At 43.8% G+C, this 20,732-nt stretch overlaps 1 protein-coding gene across 1 annotated transcript in view; it reads right to left on the minus strand.

Annotated features, from left to right (window-relative positions):
• Nucleotides 1–20,732, minus strand: part of LOC115323589 (inactive phospholipase C-like protein 1) — a gene marked incomplete at its 5' end in the record, with an annotated part of 42,926 nt that overhangs the window by 11,351 nt on the left and 10,843 nt on the right. Inside the window, 16 exons of the mRNA XM_040208910.1 lie at nucleotides 256–353; nucleotides 1,775–1,921; nucleotides 3,474–3,612; nucleotides 5,211–5,389; nucleotides 6,212–6,391; nucleotides 7,192–7,288; nucleotides 7,370–7,450; nucleotides 7,981–8,152; nucleotides 10,504–10,621; nucleotides 11,910–11,995; nucleotides 12,708–12,825; nucleotides 13,442–13,535; nucleotides 13,924–13,987; nucleotides 14,403–14,515; nucleotides 15,977–16,106; nucleotides 17,427–17,466. Of these exons, the coding sequence (XP_040064844.1) occupies nucleotides 256–353; nucleotides 1,775–1,921; nucleotides 3,474–3,612; nucleotides 5,211–5,389; nucleotides 6,212–6,391; nucleotides 7,192–7,288; nucleotides 7,370–7,450; nucleotides 7,981–8,152; nucleotides 10,504–10,621; nucleotides 11,910–11,995; nucleotides 12,708–12,825; nucleotides 13,442–13,535; nucleotides 13,924–13,987; nucleotides 14,403–14,515; nucleotides 15,977–16,106; nucleotides 17,427–17,466 (1,856 nt within the window). The remainder of the gene's footprint in view (nucleotides 1–255; nucleotides 354–1,774; nucleotides 1,922–3,473; nucleotides 3,613–5,210; nucleotides 5,390–6,211; nucleotides 6,392–7,191; nucleotides 7,289–7,369; nucleotides 7,451–7,980; nucleotides 8,153–10,503; nucleotides 10,622–11,909; nucleotides 11,996–12,707; nucleotides 12,826–13,441; nucleotides 13,536–13,923; nucleotides 13,988–14,402; nucleotides 14,516–15,976; nucleotides 16,107–17,426; nucleotides 17,467–20,732) is intronic.

Here is a 20,732-nt window from a genome sequence, read left to right on the forward strand (position 1 = left end):
TTCAAGCTTATTTAAGAGGACCAAAGGACAGTTCTCTTGCCGACCTGCCAGTTACATGGACTTTCCAGCCTTTTTAACCACCTCTAAATGCTTCAGCACCACTGCTGCCAACACTTTAGGGCTTCTGTAAATTAGATCACGCTGCATCCTGTAGCCACCCTTCAATGGTATTCCCCCGAAAGCTGCACATTTCTACAAAGGATTTTCACGTCTCCTAGGAGAAAGTGCTTCAATGGACACCCGATAAAAACTCACTTTGTCACCCGACCTCGTGCTCATGGTGACGTGAAGAAACAGCGAAGAGTTCTCGAGCGCCTTCCCTGTATCGGATGTCAGCTGAACGTGACGATAGCCTGGAAAGCAAGTGACAATAACAGAGCTGACTTAACAAATAACCCAATTAAAAATTATTCAGCCTTTCCACTCTCGTGAACAAGAAAGACCAGCAGAGCTGTACTCAATACACTGTGTGCTTCTTCTTCGTCGTCGTCTGTTTTTCGCGCTTGTTCCCTACGATGAATTCTCACCAACGTGCCCAACTATCCATTCTCCTATGATAGCTTAAAAGGTTGCCGCCATCTACGAGCGACGGCGGAAACCATACTGGTTTGGTGCTTGCCGCCGTCGCTTATAGATGGCGCTAGCTGTCCAGGTAGGTTTGTGTCGACATACACGGACACAATCCTGGGGAACCTAGCCCTGAACAGCTCCGCTGTAAAAAAATGTTTACGAAAGACTTAAAAAAAGAATGTGGAAGATGCAAGAAAAAGAAAAACATAACTTGCAACCATTCATCCCAATGCTCTTATAACAAAGTTGCACCATACTTACCCCATTCGTTTGCACATCTAATTTTGAGAAAAATATACCTTAAAACTACCTGCGCGTTAGAATCGGATATGAAACCGAAATCGGGAGCATGTTAGAAATATTATTGGAAATAAAAAGCTGGCTGCGAGTTAGCGTCGGGGACATGTCACAATCAGGTAAATATAGGTGCAGTAATAAGTCAAAACTTGTATTATGAGATAGAGATAAGAAGCACGGTAAGCCTCGGCATGCTAGATCAATCCAACAGTTCCCACGCAACAATGGAGGCTAAGTTTTTTCCATCAGTTAACCCGTGGTAGGAGCAAAATACCTATCAGTGAGTATGTTGCACCTTACACTAACCGACCAGCTAGAAACAAACCAATGAAGCAACGTCAGAGTCTTTCTGACACAAGGATGCTTTCAAGTACGGCTACTTTCCAAGCACTGTTGCGGATAGGAACAAAATTTCCAAGGTGCTTGTAAATGAAGACTCCCTAGACACGTTTACGTTTACTTCATGCATATAGATACTTTTTACCGAGAATGTGTGCTAGAATAAATGGCGTCTGCACCATCCGAATTCTACGAACTTCCACGATTGACCCCACATATGTATTGTTTCAATCTCAATTTGGATTTAGTCAAAAAGGGAGCACTCAATGCTTTCGTTTTAAAATTGTTCGTACCATTAGTGCAGATCCAGTTTGATTTACCGGTATTTTTCTAAGGTACAACTATGTTTTATTGTTATTGCCTCGTTTGTCACATTATGCTACATTATATTGTGTGGTTGTAGCCGCCTTAGCCTCCGTGTAAGCGGCTAACAAATTAGGTAATAAATGAAAAAAAATTTGCCTTCAGAACTTTCTTGTACAACTCAAGGAATGCTCCCCAGTTAAACAAACCAAACAGATACATGTTTCTAAGTCCCACTGCTTAAATTATGAAAATTGCCGCGCACCTGTCTTCAGACTGGAAACAGGAACCGAGTGCTGGCCGATGAAGTCGTCGCCGATGAACTCGTCGTCCAGGACGGCAAATCGAAGAATGGCCAACTCGGGGGCTGCCACCGTGAACTCGAAGCTCTCGTCGAAGATTGGCGAGTGTCCTGGGTACGGCGTGTTTGGAACAGAAATCCAGAGGTCCGTTTAAGGACACGCTTGGGCAGGACAGGAGTAAAGAGCCGCTCTACCCTTCAGCTAGTGCTTTCAGCCAAGGCCTGAGCTTCATGATAAGGTACCTCTGCGGTCCCCGACAGCTTTAGACTGATAGAAAGGAAAGTTCCACTGTCCACATTAAGCAGACACAAACAAGCTGGACACCACAAAAGGCCTCCAGCAGGAGGTGGAAAAAAAATAAAGTTGCCGGTGGCCATGGATACAATGAAACCTAAAAAGGGTCACCAACGAGTCTACAGACAATTGAAAGGCCGGAGAAAATTTCCTGTTACGAGAAATGAACATTTCAAAGAATTAAGTTGTCCCCACTTATAAAAAAAACTTTCTTCTAAAAAAACTTTCAGCCTTTCCACTCTAGTGAAGAAGGAAGACCAGCAAAGCTACACTATGGCGGGACGACCTCAAGGACGACTTCTTGGATGACCTCGAGAACGACACCTGTTACGACCATGGGGATGACGTCTAGACGACCTCAAGGACGACCCCAAGGACGACCCCAAGGACAACGTCTAGGACGATGTCTAGGACGACCTAAAGGGCGACTTCTAAAACGACCTTGAGGACGACGCCTAGGACGACCTCAGGGATGACCTCAAGGACGACGCCTAGTATGACCACGGGGATGACGTCCAGGACGACCTTAAGGATGACATCTAGATGACCTCAAGGACAACCTCAAGGGTGACTTCTAGGACGACCTCGAGGACAACCTCTCAAACGACCTCAAGGATGACTTCTAAAACGACGCCTAGAGAAATTCTGCCTTTCCACTCTGGTCAAAAACCAGAGCGGAAGGGCTGGAAATGTTGCCACCATATTTGAGCAACAGTGGCAACCAGACAACCGGCAAGCCTGGTTGCCGTGCCGCCGTTGCTCATAGATGGTGGTAGCTGTCCAGAATTCTGTGTTGACAGTTATCTTGTGACCAACACAAAACTGGGGAAACTAGCCCTCAGCTCCGCTGTAAAATATTGTTGCCATTAATGTCACCAATGTTACAAATAGGACCACATTTGCTACACACAGCGAAGCTCGTACAAGCTTTGACAGCGTCCCATGAGTCACCGTTACGATAATGGCACACTTTATCAGAAGGGGCAGAGAGCCCGCATCCTATAATCCAAACAAATAAGACAGCTTTACGTCCTCATCCTTTAAAGGTCCGCTGGCCATAGGATTCTACATATTCTTTATACAAGGCTAAAGAAGACACAAGAAGGAAGGGAAGATCGACACACCGACGTTTAAACCAGCAACAATGAAATGATTGATTACCACCAGAATTCGACAGATCTAACTTGCAAGTCAATCTTACATCCTTCTGCATGTTGTATTCTTCCATCCTCTAATAGCATCGCCGATACATTCCCCTTGTCCGTACACTCTTCGACATTTCATTGCAACTCCCCCGCCGATCCGTGGCATACATAAACTAATGTCTGCACTTGTAATGCACACAACCTAGGCAGAGTGTAACCTTGCCTTCGTTAGACACCGTCTTTGTCCTGGCTTCGGCGCAGTCGGTCGGAATCCCATAGATCTGCACAGTCACGTAAGGGTCTATGGCGGTAGCCTTGCTCGAAGCACCCCGCGGCAAAGGTAGCTGCTGCCCACTGATGATCTGCAAAAAAAAACAAGATGCAATAATTAAAAAAAAAAAAAAATTGCAGCAACATTTTATCTATTAAGTTCCACAATGCATGAAATGCAGTATTAACGATTAGTCACATAAATTTGTTTCTAGACATTAGACAGTCGTTTCAGGTAGTGAACAAGAGCCTACATTTTTACCAACTTAGCGAAGAGACTGACTCGGACGTAGGTCACGTGATGTCGATTTCCCCTCCAAATTTAGCGAGGAAACTGAATTGTTGATTAGGTCACGGGGCGTTAATCTTCCTGCTAAATTTAGCGGGAAATGCGTGGACAGATGGACAAATGAACGGATGGGAAAAATTTGGGGATTGGGGGGTTTCATCAAGAAGCATCTCATGCTTTAAAAAATGCCGAGGACGACGTAAGACCCAGCCCTGTCTGTCGTTAATACTAGATCTTACAATGCAATTGCCGCCATTTCGTGAACTGAGATCACACGCCCCCTTCTCTGCAAAGCACCGACCAAAAGAGCCAATCATTGCGATCTACGGAAGAAGCTGAGCGGAGAGGTTTGTCCACTCAATGAAGTTGGAATTACCATCATGCCTCAAAAATTTAATGAGGGATAAACTCTAATAAATGTCTCATTCGAGATAAAACATAAACGCTAAAGGTCCCCTCCGAATCTCACTGAAAATAAACAAATTAAACTACAAACACCCAAAACCCATCTTGTACACATTTGCAATCACAAACCCTGGACGCTATTGCCTTGCTTCTGGTACGTGCCAGTTGTATGATAGTCAAGCCTCGCTAAATGTGCACCCACGGTTACCAGACTGCAGCTCCAAGAAAGCAATTTTAAAGCGATAGCATTAAGGAGTTTGTGTCGCAGAAAAGCCGGCACATGCATTGTGACAGAAAAATCCTGATCGTTCAATAGGGTCACAACTTCACAGCCACATGACTTTGCGCGGGAATATCAAACAACCCACAACACTCACGTGGAATGTGACTTCACGCGTCGAATGAAAGCGATTAAAACGTAACATGTAATGTGAATTAAAAGTTGCCGCATGTCTCAAATGATTTGACTCTTGCCTTAAAGAAAACATGTGAAGAATTTTAGGCGGCGGCAGGATTCTAACCCACGACCCTTCGATTGCGAGCCAGACATGCTACCGCCTAGGCCACGCAGACACGCTGCACGGCTTGGAATCAAGCGGGGGTCTATATGTTTAACTAGCGCGTTCCACTCTTAAAGGCGAAGCTTAAGCGCCCTCCCGTAATTTTTTAACAATGGTGGCAAGACCAACTTTTGTAGCATGGCCGCTTGCAAACTTGTACACTTCGTGACACTGTTGGCACAAACAAGTTAACACTGGTTTTCTCTTTTTTTTTTTTTTTTCCCCTCAACATTGAAGGACAATCTTCAAAACTAAAACCAGAGTGGTGCAAAGCACCCAGTTGAGGTATTAACCTTAGTGGCACATTTTGATGCCCGCCGTACCCTTTCAAAGAAAAATGCAAAAAAATGCCAGAGTTGCCTTTGTGCTGACAGTGTTGTACAGTGTGCACCTTACACCCAGAAGGAAGGTGAAAGAAAGCCTTTCCGAAGCATACCTTAACTCGCAGGTAGAGGGGCTCGGTGTCGGAAAACGTCTCCCGGCGATAGGCGTTGAAGACCGACCACGGCTGGCGCAGGCAGGCCGGCTTGAGCACGTAGCCACAGCCACCATTCTGCTGGAACCAGCCGCGGTGAAGGTCCATCGAGACGCCCGACGTCTGGAGGTTCATAGCCGCTGCACGCACGCAATCATTGCCAATCGTTAGCATGGCTCTTCTCTATCGAACGAATGCTCAACAGATTCCCAGGCTCACAAACGGTTCCAAAGGAATGCTGGATCCTGGGCCAGCCTGCTAAAAACCGCATTTCATACTCCGTTCTTCGTCGGCAAAACATATCGGGTAAAGAAAAAAGTGTGGGATTGCGGTGCATCTACTGCACGACGACAAACATTGTGACAACACGCTTTTGCCGCTGCTTGACTGGCTTCGTCTGATCGTAGCGTTGGCTGCGGGCAGACTTAATGTGAAACCGAGCATAGCCAAAACTCTGCGAGAAAAGGCACCGTGACTTGTTTTCTTACATGTGAGCCCCAACAAAAGCCGATTTTTTTGTTCAAAACTAAAACTCTGACACAGGAAAACACAATAAAATAAACCAGTTTGAAAAAAGAATCAACCCCGAAAACATGGAACCCTAGTTACAAACGTCGAGGATCCGTTCTGAGCAGCATTTGGTGGAAGTAAAGGCCTGTTCGCACGTATGGCACAGCACTAACCCAGCACTATACACCTTTCTATAAAGGTGTATGAGGGCACATCCATTGCTGTGTTTGTGCGTTATGCATGCTCATTTTCTGGCTGGCCAAAATTGCGAGCAAGCGCTGGCTGGACTATAATTTTTGTAAACAGTGGAAATGTGCATCTTTGCACTACAGTAGCACTGTGTCAGTTCTGCACTGCACGAATCTCCACCTTTTCACCGTTCACACACCCTCGCGGCCGCGTTCCGCAATAGTACTGCCGCAGCTAGCGGGAGGCGACGGACGCAGACGCACCCATCTGGATTCCGCAGGCCCACAGGTCGAGGGGATTGTAGTTGCTGGAGTCGACACGGCTGGCGTTGGGCGAGACGTGGGCCAGGAAGCGGCGTGCGTGGCTGGCCACCTCGTCCGCCAGCGCATGCCCCAGCTTCAGGGCCGAGGTCTCGCTGAAGCTGCACACCTCGTGCTCCGCTTCTGCACGCGGAAGCGCCCCCGACGCCGCTTTAGAGCGACTGCCCCACCGGAGGGAGGAGCTTTGGGAAACGGAGACTGGGTTATTTTCGTACCCCCTCTCTGTCTTGTGTTTGTCTCTTTATTATAGGGTAATAGTTAAGATTGGTATGAAGAGTATATGGACATAGTGAGGCAAAACTGAGGTACACTTATATTGCACTAGCACAGGCACTTCAGATGCTCATATAGTAAAAATACTATGACAATAGCAAATATTTTTCCTGAAAAAACTGACCTGACTCATGAGTTTCCAGCATTATCAGCACCAAACAATAAACTACTTTCCTTTTTTTTTAATTCCTGTTGAATCAGCACATAGATTTGACATGACATGTGGACTCTTTACACAGAGACCCGTTGCTTGTCAAACAGACAAAGCTTTTGCACAATTATTCGAGAGCCTCAGATTCAGGAGAGTTAGGTATGTGAGTGGGAAAGTTAGTGCACATAATAAATGATTGATTAGCTCAACCGAAAATCAGTCCAATGTGAAACAAATAATCAAATGAATCGAGTATAAAAATATACGAAAGCTTGCACTTGCCTCAAAAAGATATTGAACTTGATGCAATAACAACAATTAATAACATTTTATGCAACTTTTATTTTTATTTTTAGAATGAATTTGTTCTTAACGGGCTCTGAAATGCCAGAGCAAGTTTTGAGTTTAGACCATGTTCTGTTCAGTCTCAACCAAATTCTAATCTTATATAGACCGCCAATTTAGTCAGTGCTGACACCACCAACAAACTAGTACTCACGAGATTGATGCGCGGTTCCAAAATCTGTGAAAGAAATTCTGGACAGGCTGACCAGGTTGGACAAAGACTTGCACAGCTTGAGTTTCTTGGTGGACTCCTGCAACATTTAATGGCAGGGCATGCTACCTTCAGAGTTTCTCTCAAACCATCGAAGAGAAAAATCTAGAACAAGACTCACGGAAGAGCCGCTGTTGCTGTCCACAAAGTCATCCTCCTCCGACACCTCGGCATCATCCGAGTCTTCCGGAAGCTTCTTGCTCTGAAAACAAACTGGCGTATCAAAGCGCAAGAAAATGCCCGCCGTAAAATACCGAGCGTCCGCCCATTCCACAGTAAGCGCCCACCTCTCATCTTTGTAACATTCAGAAAATATGCAAAAGACACGTATTTACACATTGATTGACCTAAGAAGTGCTCATCCCCCAGTTTTACGTTAACGGTAATTTAATTCCCTTTTGTTAAAACCTGGCCCTAGATGTCCGTTTACAGTCTAATTCAAACGTTAGATGCAACTTTTAGAAATGTTAGGCAAGGAAAGGGTATTGGGCGGATCGCACAAACACTACGCACGGAGAAATAGCATCCGCCGAGAACAAAAGGCATCAATTCCTCGCCGAAAACTTTAGAAAAAAGCTGCCAACTGTTTACTCACACGACGACAACATGTGATACTTGCTGGTATCTCATCCCGAACCGAACCGTCTGCAATTTGTAGCTTATTTACGAAATTCCGAAAATCGCAGGGGAACTTTTCTCGGGACCCTTTAGCACAATGACAAGGTGCCGTACCTTGATGAGCACTTTTCTCTTGAGAGACTGTGGAGACAGCTTCGTGGAAAAGTTGCCGCCGTCCCGGCCCGGCACGTAGAGGAGGTCGCCGAGCCTCTCCTCCAAGAGAGCGGCAACCTCGTGCTGGTTCTCGAGCGAACAGTGGTTCTCGAGGTGGAGGATCAGAGGATACCTGCCGAGAGAATGCGGCGTCGTCCCACTTCAGACGGAGCTGTTCTTCCCGATGTCTTGAATTAATGGCGTCAGCAAACACGGTCCTCGCACCTTCACATGAAGCAACTGCTGAAACTCAAATTGGTGTCTTTCACAGTCCCGATCAATAAGGGGAGACTGCTTTTTGAGGCTAAGAAACTACTTAAGGGGGGACACTTCCCGGAGAAAAAAAGATTCTTCAAAAAACATTGATTTTGAAAAATTACATATTTAAATCCATCTACATCCAGAAAGTATTCCCAGAAATTTTCACTAGTTTACACTGCATAGTTAATTTTTTATAAATTATTTTCTGTCCACCAAAACTAAAGGAAAGGCAGGGTTTAGAGCACTTTGAACACATTTTTCTCCGTTCCACTTTTTTGCACAAATTCCATTTTAGTCAATCTATCGTTTGAGAATGAAAATACAGGCAAGGCTCGTTCTTCACTTTTCCTGACTGAAATTTAATAAGGAATGCGCCTATGGAGTTTGTTTGTCGCTTTACGGATGTCTTTTATAAAATATGTTGACATTTTGTCGGAGACACAGAAGACCAAAAAGTTGACCAATTTCGCAGAAGGGAAAATTGATAGAAATCAATTACTTTTTACAAAAACCTTTCCATAGGCGCATCTCCTAGGCATTCTGCTACATATCTAGCGTATAACAATCTTGAATATTGTGATAGTTTTCTGACGATAGATTAACTAAACAGTGTAGGGGTGTTGCTGATAGAGCCTGCCTTAATTTCCTTCCCACTTAACCGACAGACCTAAAATTTTGTTATGCACCCTCTAGCATGACCACCAGCCTACCCTGCAAATTTCATTAATTTTAAGACAAGGGTTCAAAAGTTTACCCTCCCAGGGGGTGTCTCCCCTTAAGGAAAGCACATTCTGTTCTGAACTATTTTCGTAAAACAGCTTTCTTTTATCTTGAAATATAGACCTTAGAACGGGGGTTCTCAAACTGGGTTCCGGGGAACAGAGGGGTTCCACGAGCTGGCCTCATGGGTTCCGCGAATACCCAAATTGCACCCCCCCCCCTTGCCGCAGGCTGCACGGCAGGACCATGCAAAGCACCTTCATCTCACATTGTACTGACATTGCGATTGACATGGTGGGGATATATGGGAAGCACCACAAGCAAAATTGCCTACAATTGTGCATCTGTTGCTTCTCAGTCGGCAAATATGGAGGGGGGGGGGGGGGGTTCCGCGGCAGTTTTTGAGGCTTCCTGGGGTTCCGTGAGGCCAAAAAGTTTGATAATCCCTGCCTTAGAACATAGTAAAATGGATTTGTGCTTGATTTATGTTGTTATTCCCAACACTTTGGAATTTTATGGAAGTCATATCTCCACTTGTGTAACCCAATCTTTTTTCATTTTTTCTTTCTGTGGTAGGTATATGTGTGAGGTATGCAAGAAGGTATAACTATGTTAAATATAACACCAGACATTTCTCAGATGCCTTCTATACTTTCTGCAATAAATAAGTTTGATACGGGGAAATTCAAAAGTGTCATAAAAACACTATGCATCATCCTAGAGCTTTCATTTATACCTTACTGGATTCTACAGACATTTCAGTTTGCCGAGATAAGTTAATTTTATTTTAATATTTCAGTTTGTCTTGACCATTCTCATAACATTTGAAAAAGAAATTTTCAATATAAAGGAAACTAATTAGACTATACCAAAACCAAGTACATAATTGTAGTCAGATTGTAAAGACATATGAGCTATGTAAATTTAACTTGAATTGGATCACAAGCTATGTAAAAAAAGCTCTAGAAGCAGTGTTGCCCCTTAAAATTGCAATTTTCTCGCACCACTCAGACACAAAGTATTAAAACAAAACTGTCTGCATAGTGCAACAGAAACACTTTGCGTCCCAATCACAAGAATAATCCCCTGCAAACCAAAACCCAAGTAAACTCCACGCCCAATTATCATTTTTGGCACGCCGAGATTCAAGACTCCAATGTCGCATGATTCTTTTGGCGTCGACAGTTAGAACAGCGCGAAATAGACGGGACACCTTTTGAATTTCGTCGATTGATCGCCAACTATAGTCGGTTGCAACCTAAGAACGAAGGGCGAGGGTAAGACAAGCCGGGGAGGAGGAAGCAGACGGAACGCTAAAGAGAGAAGGAGGTTTACTCTCTTTTCTCTAGCGTTCCGTCTGCTTCCTCCTCCCCAGCCCGTCTTACCCTCGCCCTTCGTTCTTAGGTTGCAACGGACTATAGTCTGACGCTCCAGCATTTTACGGTGTTTTGGTGTCAGACGAAACGGGACGCCAAACTAAGACAATGCCGAGGAGGCACTCACTCCGAAGCGGCGAAGGCGAATTCCCGGATGGTGTCCAGAACGTCGGCCAGCGGGACTTTTCCGGTCAGCGTGTTTCCGTGAAACACCACCGGTCCGCTCGTGCCGTTCCAGCAGTCCACTGGAAACGACGTTTGAAAACGGAAGGAAACTTGCAGTTCCGTACTGTTGCATCGTTGTACAAGTGGCACCCCCAATGAACACCCGTTCCAAAAAAAAATATTGGTATACAGGTCACACTTCTACATTTGTATGGTCGGCACGACAAAACTGCATCAATAAGCCTGCATATCTCTGGTGTGACGGCGGTGTGCGCACGAGTGTGAGCCAGTTTTAATAATTTAGCTGATGAGGTGGAGGAATACAACACCAGCAACAAATTTGTGCATTTGAGATCCATACTCACAAAAAATAGACGGTTTCAGTATACAGTGTGCTAAGTCTTTGTGTACGATCCACTAAAACTGTCTGCTGTATTTACTCGAACAATGAACGCACCCCCGACAAAACGGGTACCGATATTTGGACTTTTTGTTTTCCCTTGCGTAATGAACGCATCTCCAATTTTCAGCTCCACAAGTCTCAAATCGTGTCCAACTTTAACTAGCCACCAAACCCACCAAGTCAAGCCAAGCCAAGCCGCTCTCGTAATGGCTGCAAATGCATAGTTGCGGAAGTGATCAACCGTGAAACCGAGCGGCGCGCGCACTTGACGAAGCTTGGGTCGAGGAATTGCCCAGCCTCGCACGTTCTTTGCCTATCGGATGCACTGATGTCAACCAACATGCCGTCGTCTGTGGTCCGCTTCAGGACAGCAAAATCGTGAAAGTGGATAGGCCTACGAATAGTCACATTGCTCTCCTTGCTGAGTGAGCTTCGTAGGGCGCTTTTCTTTCGGCAAAAGGCACTGCGCCCTAAAAAGGTTCGCGATTTATAAAGAATGGTTACTGTGCCACGCCCACGATTAGCTGTAGATGCACCTCTGTCGGTGGAGACGTGCCACGGTACCTTGCCGTGTCATATTAGAACCTAATATGACATTTGCAAGGTCTGTAAATGCAAAAATTTTACCGCACGTAATGAACGCAACCTCCAAATGTCTGACAATTTTTCAGGGAAAAAAGTTTGTTCATTACGTGGGTGAATAGGGTAATAAGGCATATAAGTCGCAACGACGGGAATTTTGTTAAAAAGAAACGTGACTTATGTGCAAAAAACTAGGGTATGTGGACGTGATTTATCGTACAGCTGGCACACATTGCCATGAGACATCCAAGAGGAGAGTATTCGACTGGTCGACAAACATAACGAAGGAATTGCAGTGCGACCTCATACTCTCTGTATGGCAACTAATGAACTCAAGCTTTACCAGCAACTCGAGGTCAAGGTAAAAACAAAGGAGCACTTACCTTTGACTACACGGCATCCTTGACTGAGCGCATGGGCATAACCTTCCACGCTCGATGGCCCCTTCAGCTGATCCTCCATTAAGTATCTGAAATGATGGAATCAACTCGCTTCATTAAAGGCACTAACATTCCCCAGATATGCTTCACATATATGAATTTATATTATAGATAAAACGTAAAGACTGCCATATTTAATGCTTTTATAACAAAAAATTGTCTTATAGACTACTACCGTGTCATACTACCAGTAATTTCAACAAATAATCACATCTAGACATTTGCACATACAGTATCCGAAATTTCGAATTGCAATGCACTGTCGGTGTTCAAATTATGTGAATTTTCTAAGAACAGTTTAAACAAAGATGGAATGTCTCGATTTTAACATCGAAGAAAGCAATCGTACGACGAAGGAACATTGCAAGAAATAAAAAGCTTTTCCTAATAACCTTTTTTTTTTTTTCTCCCATCTTCTGCATTCGACAGAAGGTGAAAAAACAACCTTGACAGGTGCAACCAAATTTGTGATGTCTTTATGTGTTCCATTCCTAACCTAGCCAGGCTAATCTTTCTCTGGAACCTAGACCACCTGCAGTTCTGGCTTGAAAAAGCTAAATTGGATTAGATAGGATTATGAATTGGATTTTCTCGCCCGGCGAAATTGAATCCAATCCGAAACAGGAATGGATTGGATTACCGTACCACGTGGAATCCGATCCAATCCAAAAGGGGATTGGATTGACTTATGACATCGGACAATCGAGAAAGCGACTACTGTCGGCAAGCTGCGGGACTCACGTGTTGTGCGAGGTGGAGATGAAGTACTGGCAGAGTGGGTACTCCATGTTCTGGAAGACGCCCCTGTGCGCTTGGTCCATTAGGTCACACTCGTCGGACAGTAGGAACAATGTGAATCCTGCAGAATGGTGCAAAACATTAGTCAAACATCACAAACAGAAACAATGATTGCTTTCAGACAGCCACACCACGTGAAGTCTGACAACAACCGAGCGTGTTTCGTTTCTGCTTCAAACATGTCAACGCCAGCTGAACTCGCACCACAAACAGAAACAGTGACTGCCTTCAGAGAGCCATACCGCATGAAGTCTGACAACAACCGAGCGTGTTTAGTTTCCGCTTCAAACATGTCAACGCCAGCTGAACCCATCCACAGTATGCCCTTGACGCCACAAAGGTAAGTTGTACAGATAACACTAAAAAGTTACCTCCTTGATTATGCAAAACAGCTTGAATGCCACAAACAAACATTTTACTTCTCAATAAAATCCACTGAATATGCTCATTCCATATTTATTCCAAAAAGTTATTTTCTCGGAACTCGGACTGAGGTTCTGGTTCACTGGGCCAATCCTCATTGCTGGCTTCATTCCCTTACGAGCACAGCAGTTACCTTATCAAGCATCACTAAGCACAAGGTTGAGAGTTAAGGTGCTACTTTGTGAACGTCCATATACTCCAGACGAGAACGTCCCGTAGAGAATAATGTTCTCGTTCAGACAAGCACAACTCACCGTCTAGGAGCATCTGCCCATTTCTCTGAGCCTCTTCCGAAGGCTCGTAACGCTTGATCAGGTCCAAGCAATCCTCCACACCAACGTTTTCAAACTAGAAAAAAAAAAAAAAAAAGAGGCTTTATTATAGAAAACAAACTCCAAACACTGCCTTTCTTCAATTTTTCTTTTTCCGAACAGGTTACTTTCAATATTTTTATGTAGCAAGAGAATTTTTTTTACTACTAGGGTCTGTACCATATTTTTATAGTCTTTAATATTCCCAGACTTTTCCAGGTTGATTAAAACTAAAATTCCTCAAGAGTTCCAAGCTTTTTTGTTTGTTTTTGTCTGACTATCCCTCGGGGTAATGACACTGCACTTCCTTTTCAGACGTAAAGAGTACAACATCAAGAAAGCAGCCAATTGAAAAGTTTATTGAAAAAATAACTTTGTAAAAACAGTTACCACTTCCACCAAAAGAAACTGAAACTAAAACCTACCTCTTGCTCTCCTTCCAGAAAAAATTGGAGGTCTTCCACAGTCAGGTAGTCCTTCCCAGAGTACCTGAACAAATGAACAGCCTGTCATTAAGCGATATTCCAATCCAACTAAACAAGTGCATGTGGAGATCACATTTCTTTAAAGTGGATCAGAGGCTATGGGCAAAACAGATCATCACAATGTGATTTATGTGCTTTATGCAGTGCAGACAACTGTGCAGACAACTAGCCATGGTTGCAACAAACATCATGTATGAAAGTATGAAAGTTTAAATGCTAAACCAACAAAAGGCATCTTCCATGCATGAACAAAGAACTGAGGATTCGTTTAGATCATCTGGGATCTTTTGAAAGCGCAGCCATAGTTTTGTTTACACGACGCCCCCACCGGAATAAACAGGCAAGATGCAACTGAGCGGACTACCCGGGAGTGACAAGTCAAGCGTGAAAGAGGAAAATGGCACAGGGAGGGCACCGACCTGACCATGAGGAAGTAGACTTCCGGCCTGGTCGCCAGTTCCTTGAAGAGACTCACGAACTGAGACCGGTCTATCCTCCCTCGGTCCTGCTCCGTCTTGCCCATGTCGAATTCCTGCCAACGTCGTCCGCAATGTTACAGACGTGGCTCTAGTACACACTACAGCAACGCCACCTGGATGACAAAGCCACAGTGTCGAATTTTCTGCCTCCTAAAGAGGCAAATGTGGTGGCAGGGATTCGATGCGCGTGCTTGGTAAGTGCTCGGATGAGACTCGAGTTTTCCCAGGTTGAAGACAAGTCTAGACCAGATGCCGACGCACGTCTTAAGTCTAATCTGCGTCCCCCGTTTGCCTCGTTAGGCGACGCCGAAAATTCAGCACGATGGCCTTTTAAACTACGAGTCGGTGGCTATCGACATTGACAAGATGAGAGCAGCAGGGAGGTCCATCGGCTGTGTCGCCTCCAGCACGCAGACGCAGCAAAGCACTGCAGAAGGAAATGAGCATATACCAAAGGCAGGGCCATTCGAAGGAAATGTCCTGCCTTTCTCATTCTGTCGGTGACTGTGCGAAGTGCAAGTTCTTCTGCTTCTTGTGCAGGGGTTGCAGTGACGTCAGAATGCCGAGCTCTGATTGGCTACGACTGAAAGAACAGTGGGCAGACCTCAAGGCAGCTAGCATTGAGGAGTCCGCTTGTTATCTTTCCAATCTGAGCCAATCGGCACTTGGCATACTGACGTCGCTGCAACCCCTGCAGAAGAAGCCAACAAAATTGTGCTCTGTGTAGCAGCTGTCTGTTGCATGCCAAACAGCCTCTAGGTTAGCACCAATACCTGCAGAAGTTAGCAGAGTTCAGAAGCAGCCTCATAAGCTTTGCAATGATGACTAACGCACAATAAGCTGTGCAAGTCGCAAAAAGTAGATTTGTCACATAAATCGCTCCGGTGGCTGAGGCAGATAGCTTGCTGTGAAAACAAAAAAAAGTGTTCTGTGTTCGCCGTTTAAAATGTTCACGCTTTCCTAGAGGACTCATGATTAAAATTCACATTAAAATTACCTAGTAGTCAAGCTTCTGTTAACTGATAGTCTTACTCATACACTTAACATTCCCTCCTTGACCATTTTCCAAAACTGTACCGTTCCCAGCACAGCTCTCAGCCAAGAGCCACAGTACCATCCATATAAAAATACACTAATAAGTAAATATTAAAACATGTAATTGCAAATGAGGAGCTCAACAGGACTGTCCTGCACGCACTTGCAACCAGTCCAACAAGGTGTCGCTCGTTTATCTGCTGTTCAAAATCTGTGCATCGTTATGCAGTTATTTAACAACTGAGAACACAAAATAAAAAGGAGACTTCAGTTTACATTCATACTTAATCGTTTTACCCTTTATTTTCTCATTTTCGTGCACTTGCAAGACATGAAACAAGTTCCTGTGAGATAATGAATGTTAAGTTCACAGCTGCCCAGTATACCAGAGTTCCGAAGTTGTACCAACGCAGTCCACGAGTATAATGCTCCTGCACCGACACATACACAACAACAATAAACGAGTGTGCACCGATTACCATAATCTTCTGCTTGAGTCGCACCGTGCTCAGCTGTCTGTTGAGCTTCTGCACCAATGCGATGGTCTCCACTTCGTCGAGAAGACCCTTGCGCTCAGTGTCGGCCTTTTCAAACATCTCCTGCAGCCATCTTGAATGAAGCGAGTCAAGGGTTCCACACTACAATGTGCCTTTACTCTAAATGACTGTTCCTACCGGACGAACCGGACACAGGCGAATCGCCGACTTCTTGGGGAAACTTGCAAACTGACGAGTTTGTTTCATGCGTTGTAAAGTCTTGGGCACCCCTCAAGAATAGATGACCACCGGCTCGCTTGTGTTTCAGGTGTAATTTAAGATTTTCAACACTGAGACTTTTCAGGCGGATTGAAGCTTCGGCCTATCTGAGACTTTAACTGGTCCGAGGCTTCTGTTGGGGTTACGACCCTGGTCAGTGCGAGACTTTGGCAAATCTGAGGTTTCAGTTAAATAGAGACGTGGGCCTCAGAAAACCCGAAATCCCAAATTTCACCTTATTTACTTGCTATAAAATGACAGAAAATTTACAACTCAACACATTTATAATGATGAATGCTATGCGTTCATGTACCTACCTCAAAACGAATTGTGCCCAATGTGCCAAGTCAAAAAGCAGAATCTACCTAATATACTCCACGAGTAATTTTAAAGCAACTTAGGTAGTTCTCCAATCAACTGAAATAAGATGAACTTATAAGTATGCATACCTGTATTTCTCACTCAATTAGATTCTAACTCGAGAAAACCTAGCTTAATGACCTTCAAAGAACAACTTTCACTGCTCCGGTTAGTACCAATTCACCCTCAACCAGTTGAAAACTAGATTAATTTGTAAACATGAGCACATAACCGCATTTCTAACTCGATTCGATTCCTGCTCAAGTAAATCTAACTTAACAACCTTCAAAGAGCAACTTTCACCGCTCCGGTTAGTACCGATTCCTCTTTAACTAGCCAAAAACCACACGGTCTACATCCTCGCGAAAACCACAAAAAACCAAGTGTCCTAATCTTCCTTGTCGCAAGCAACAAATACCGCCGCCGTCAAAATCGACCGAGATAACCGTGCAATCACGACGATGAGCCCCCAGATAAACACGAGGGGGAAGGAGGAGTGTCCAAACCCCCCCCCACCCGGCCATAAAGGCTTCACGTCCTGCTACGATTCCGGGGCGGCACGTGTAAGTTGCATGAAGGAAGGGTGTGAATGTGACGCACGACCGCCCCCCCTCCGCCCAATCAGGAGCCGGCGGGGGTGCCGTGCCCGCTTTTAGAATTGGCCGGGGAGCAAATTGCACCGCCATAATTGCGACCCTTCCCCCCCCCCTGCCCGCCACGCAACCTCTGCAAGGAGGCAGACGCGACGGAAAGCGGGCAACCGTAAAAAAAGAAAGAAAAAACCACTCTGTTGGCATTATATTGCTAAGGATACTTTTCTCTCATCCTCTGCCGCTCGTCCATGTTGTCGGGAGCTGCAAGAAACGGCAACATCGGGACAAGTCAGCGACAATGTGCGCGGAAAAAAAATTCACACCTTTATTGGCGCGGACGAGAGGGCGGCCAACCCCCTACTGTGTCTATTTTGAAACACGGGTGTTACATTCTTAATATACAGGGTTTTTGTTTTTTAAGTCATTACAAATTCGTTTAAAAAAAACACATAAAAGCGACACTAATCCGGCATGTACAGGTGAGTTATACAGCCAGGAGGATACAATATAGCGGGTTAATTGTTACGATAAGTAGGATAATTAACTAATGTCAGTTAATGAACCTTTCAATTAGCGAAAAACCATGAGTGGTCCAAATTAAAAACTTGCCAAGCACTGTCAAAAGGCACTAAATCAGTAAACCTTATAAAGATTTTGAGCACTAAAGTTACCACTATTGCAACAGGTGCAAGGCTGAAAATGCAAAAACAATGATGATAACACCATTGAGTTATCACCACGTTTTCACACCTCCAGCCTTGCACCTGTTGCGAGAGGATAAACTTTAGCGCACAACCACACTGTTCACACACTTTGAATCTTTCCGCAATTTGCTGATTTGTTGGTTTTCGATGATGGCTGCACAGCAAGTTTCTAATTGGAAGAATTTGTTTAATTTCACTAATTAAAGAGTTATTTACCAGATTTTAGTTAATTATTTGGCTTATTGTGGCTATCAGCCCCTTAGTTTATGTCTCCCTGGCAGTATAACTCACCCACACAAACCGCATTAGTGTACCTTCCACTGTCTTGTTAAAAAAAAATATGTAAAGCTTAAAAAAAGCATCACGTTTTGTGTCTATATTTTCTAAGTTTACAACTGAATTATCGGTATGCTAATTCTCTACAACCCTGATTTCCGAGATGCTGAGTCTGATGAGTCTGAGGCCTTGCCAGATATGGAAGATGACCATAAACCATTGCTTGTTTTGTGATTGTCCCCAGTTTATATTGCAGACTCAGGCTCAAGGTGATAAGCATCCCTAGCTTGTCTTAGTACCCATTATTGCCTCCCTCTGAATTTCTTCACCATCAGCAGTTGACGTTTTGCCACAAAACATTGATTTGATGCGCCCACGGAGGTTTCAAATCAACAAATGTACTATAGTCATGTCTCGTTACCATGAACCCTGTTAACAGTCCAGAGTTTGGTAAACCTAGAGGCAATCATTTTTCCTTTCCCAAGTAGCACCCATCACATTAAATATATATTGGTTAGAATGTTTAGAAACTATTTATATAAATGTCAAAGACTGTTATGTCACATCACTTTCATTGTTGCAGCTACGACTTCATTCACTTCATTGTGTGCAGAAAACTCCCTTCCGTGCAACCTAAAAAAATATCTCATCTTGACGAGTAGAAGTAGTTTCTTTTCAATGCATGCTTCTTTCATTTTATAGTTCCAGAACTGGAACTCCATTCTTATTAGTGGTGCCTACCCCATTGTACCTTCAAATGATGCTCTCCAAAATGTGCATCATAAACAGAAAGAAATGTGCAGGAACAGCTGCAAATATTTGAAAGTATGCAAGCATCTAAAACATGCTACCGTAAAATGTTGTCGATAAAATTTTACCTTTGTTTTGAGTCCTTTGTGTTTGATGGGAATTTAGTTCACCGATAATGGCGGTCTTTAGCGTTTGTGATAGGTAACTCGCTAAAATATGCCAGTGTTTGGAAAGTAAAGAAACACAGGAAAAGCATTCGTGGATACTTTCCCATAAATAAACTCCGGAAAATCTGCAGCCTTCACATATTGCACAAACCAAGATTGTGGTGTGCCCTCCCACCCCCTGTAAAAGATTTGATTGTATTCAAAATCTCATCCCCATTAACTTAAACTTAAACCAAGGTCTTTGCCTGCACACAGATAACAACGCTAACTATGTATCTTCACCTACAGAAGTTGCCAATATTTTTGCTGATTACTTCAGCAGTTGTTATTCAACCTGTCCGCAAAGCACTCAGTCGCAAGAAATAAAAACCAACTGCCATGATTTCTTGTCTGGTATTAGAGTAGATGCCGTTGAAATTGCGGAAGCAATAAAAAAATTAAAACCGAAGCTATCTATAGGAGCTGACTCTATTCCATCCTTTATTATTAAGGAATGTAGTGAATTATTTAAACCTATTTTGTTGCACATCTTCAACCTCTCTCTCTTATTTCTGGTGTTTTTCCCTCCCTTTGGAAAAAAGCAGTTGTTGTACCAGTTTTGAAAAAAGGTGACAGCTCTGTGAAAAGCAACTACCGCCCAATATCTTTGCTATCTGGACTTTCTAAAGTTTTTGAACGGCTTATGTATTCCCGGATTCTTTTTTATTTTCGGCATAAGTTTGTAGAGTGTCAGCATGGTTTCTTGAAGGGACGTTCGGTTGAAACAAATCTTTGCTCTATTTTAAATTACTCTGCCCCTATTGTTACAAACAGAGGACAAGTTGATTGTATCTTTTTTGACATGCCTAAAGCCTTTGATAAAGTAAACCATGAATTGCTGTTACACAAATTATTGTCATATGGTTGTGGCCCAGAGCTATGTAACTGGTTCCGTAGTTATTTATCATATCGACGGAACACAGTTTGGGTAGATAAGTCATTCCGACCACTTCTTTTCCACATCTGGTGTCCCTCAAGGCTCCACCCTTGGCCCGTTGTTGTTCTTGATATTCATCAACGACTTGCCGTCATAAGTTGATAACGCTCAAATTTTGTTGTTTGCCGATGGCATCAAGCTTTTTATGAATATTCACTCTTCTATCAACTGCAACGCTCTACAGCATGATGTTTCACAGATTGCTATTTGGTGTACAGCAAATAACTTATCTCTGAATCCATTGAAAACAAAAGTCGTATCTTTCTCAAGGCGTCACACCATAATAGACTGCGATTATGTCTTTCTGTTATAAAAGACCTTGGCGTATACCTTGATAATGTTCTAACGCTTACTGCCCATGTGTCACTTGTCGTTGGCAGTGTAACAAGAATGCTTGGTGTTATATCTCGTATTACGAAGCACTTTAATAGCCAAGCCAAGGAAGCCGGGTTCCTTGGCTCGGTTATTTTGTGCCTTAGTCAGATCTAGACTTGAATTTGCTTCAGTAGCTTGGAATGCGTTAAATAAAACTCAGGCATTGAACATTGAATATGTACAGAAGAGGTTAATATGCATTGTGCATGATCGATACTCTCATCGTCGCTTCTATTTTGATTATGAATTTCTTCTTAAAAAAGTTTCGTTGACAAACTT

This window comes from Ixodes scapularis, unplaced genomic scaffold (assembly GCF_016920785.2).
Source record: "Ixodes scapularis isolate PalLabHiFi unplaced genomic scaffold, ASM1692078v2 PGA_scaffold12__126_contigs__length_90152505, whole genome shotgun sequence".
Classification (NCBI taxonomy): domain Eukaryota; kingdom Metazoa; phylum Arthropoda; class Arachnida; order Ixodida; family Ixodidae; genus Ixodes; species Ixodes scapularis.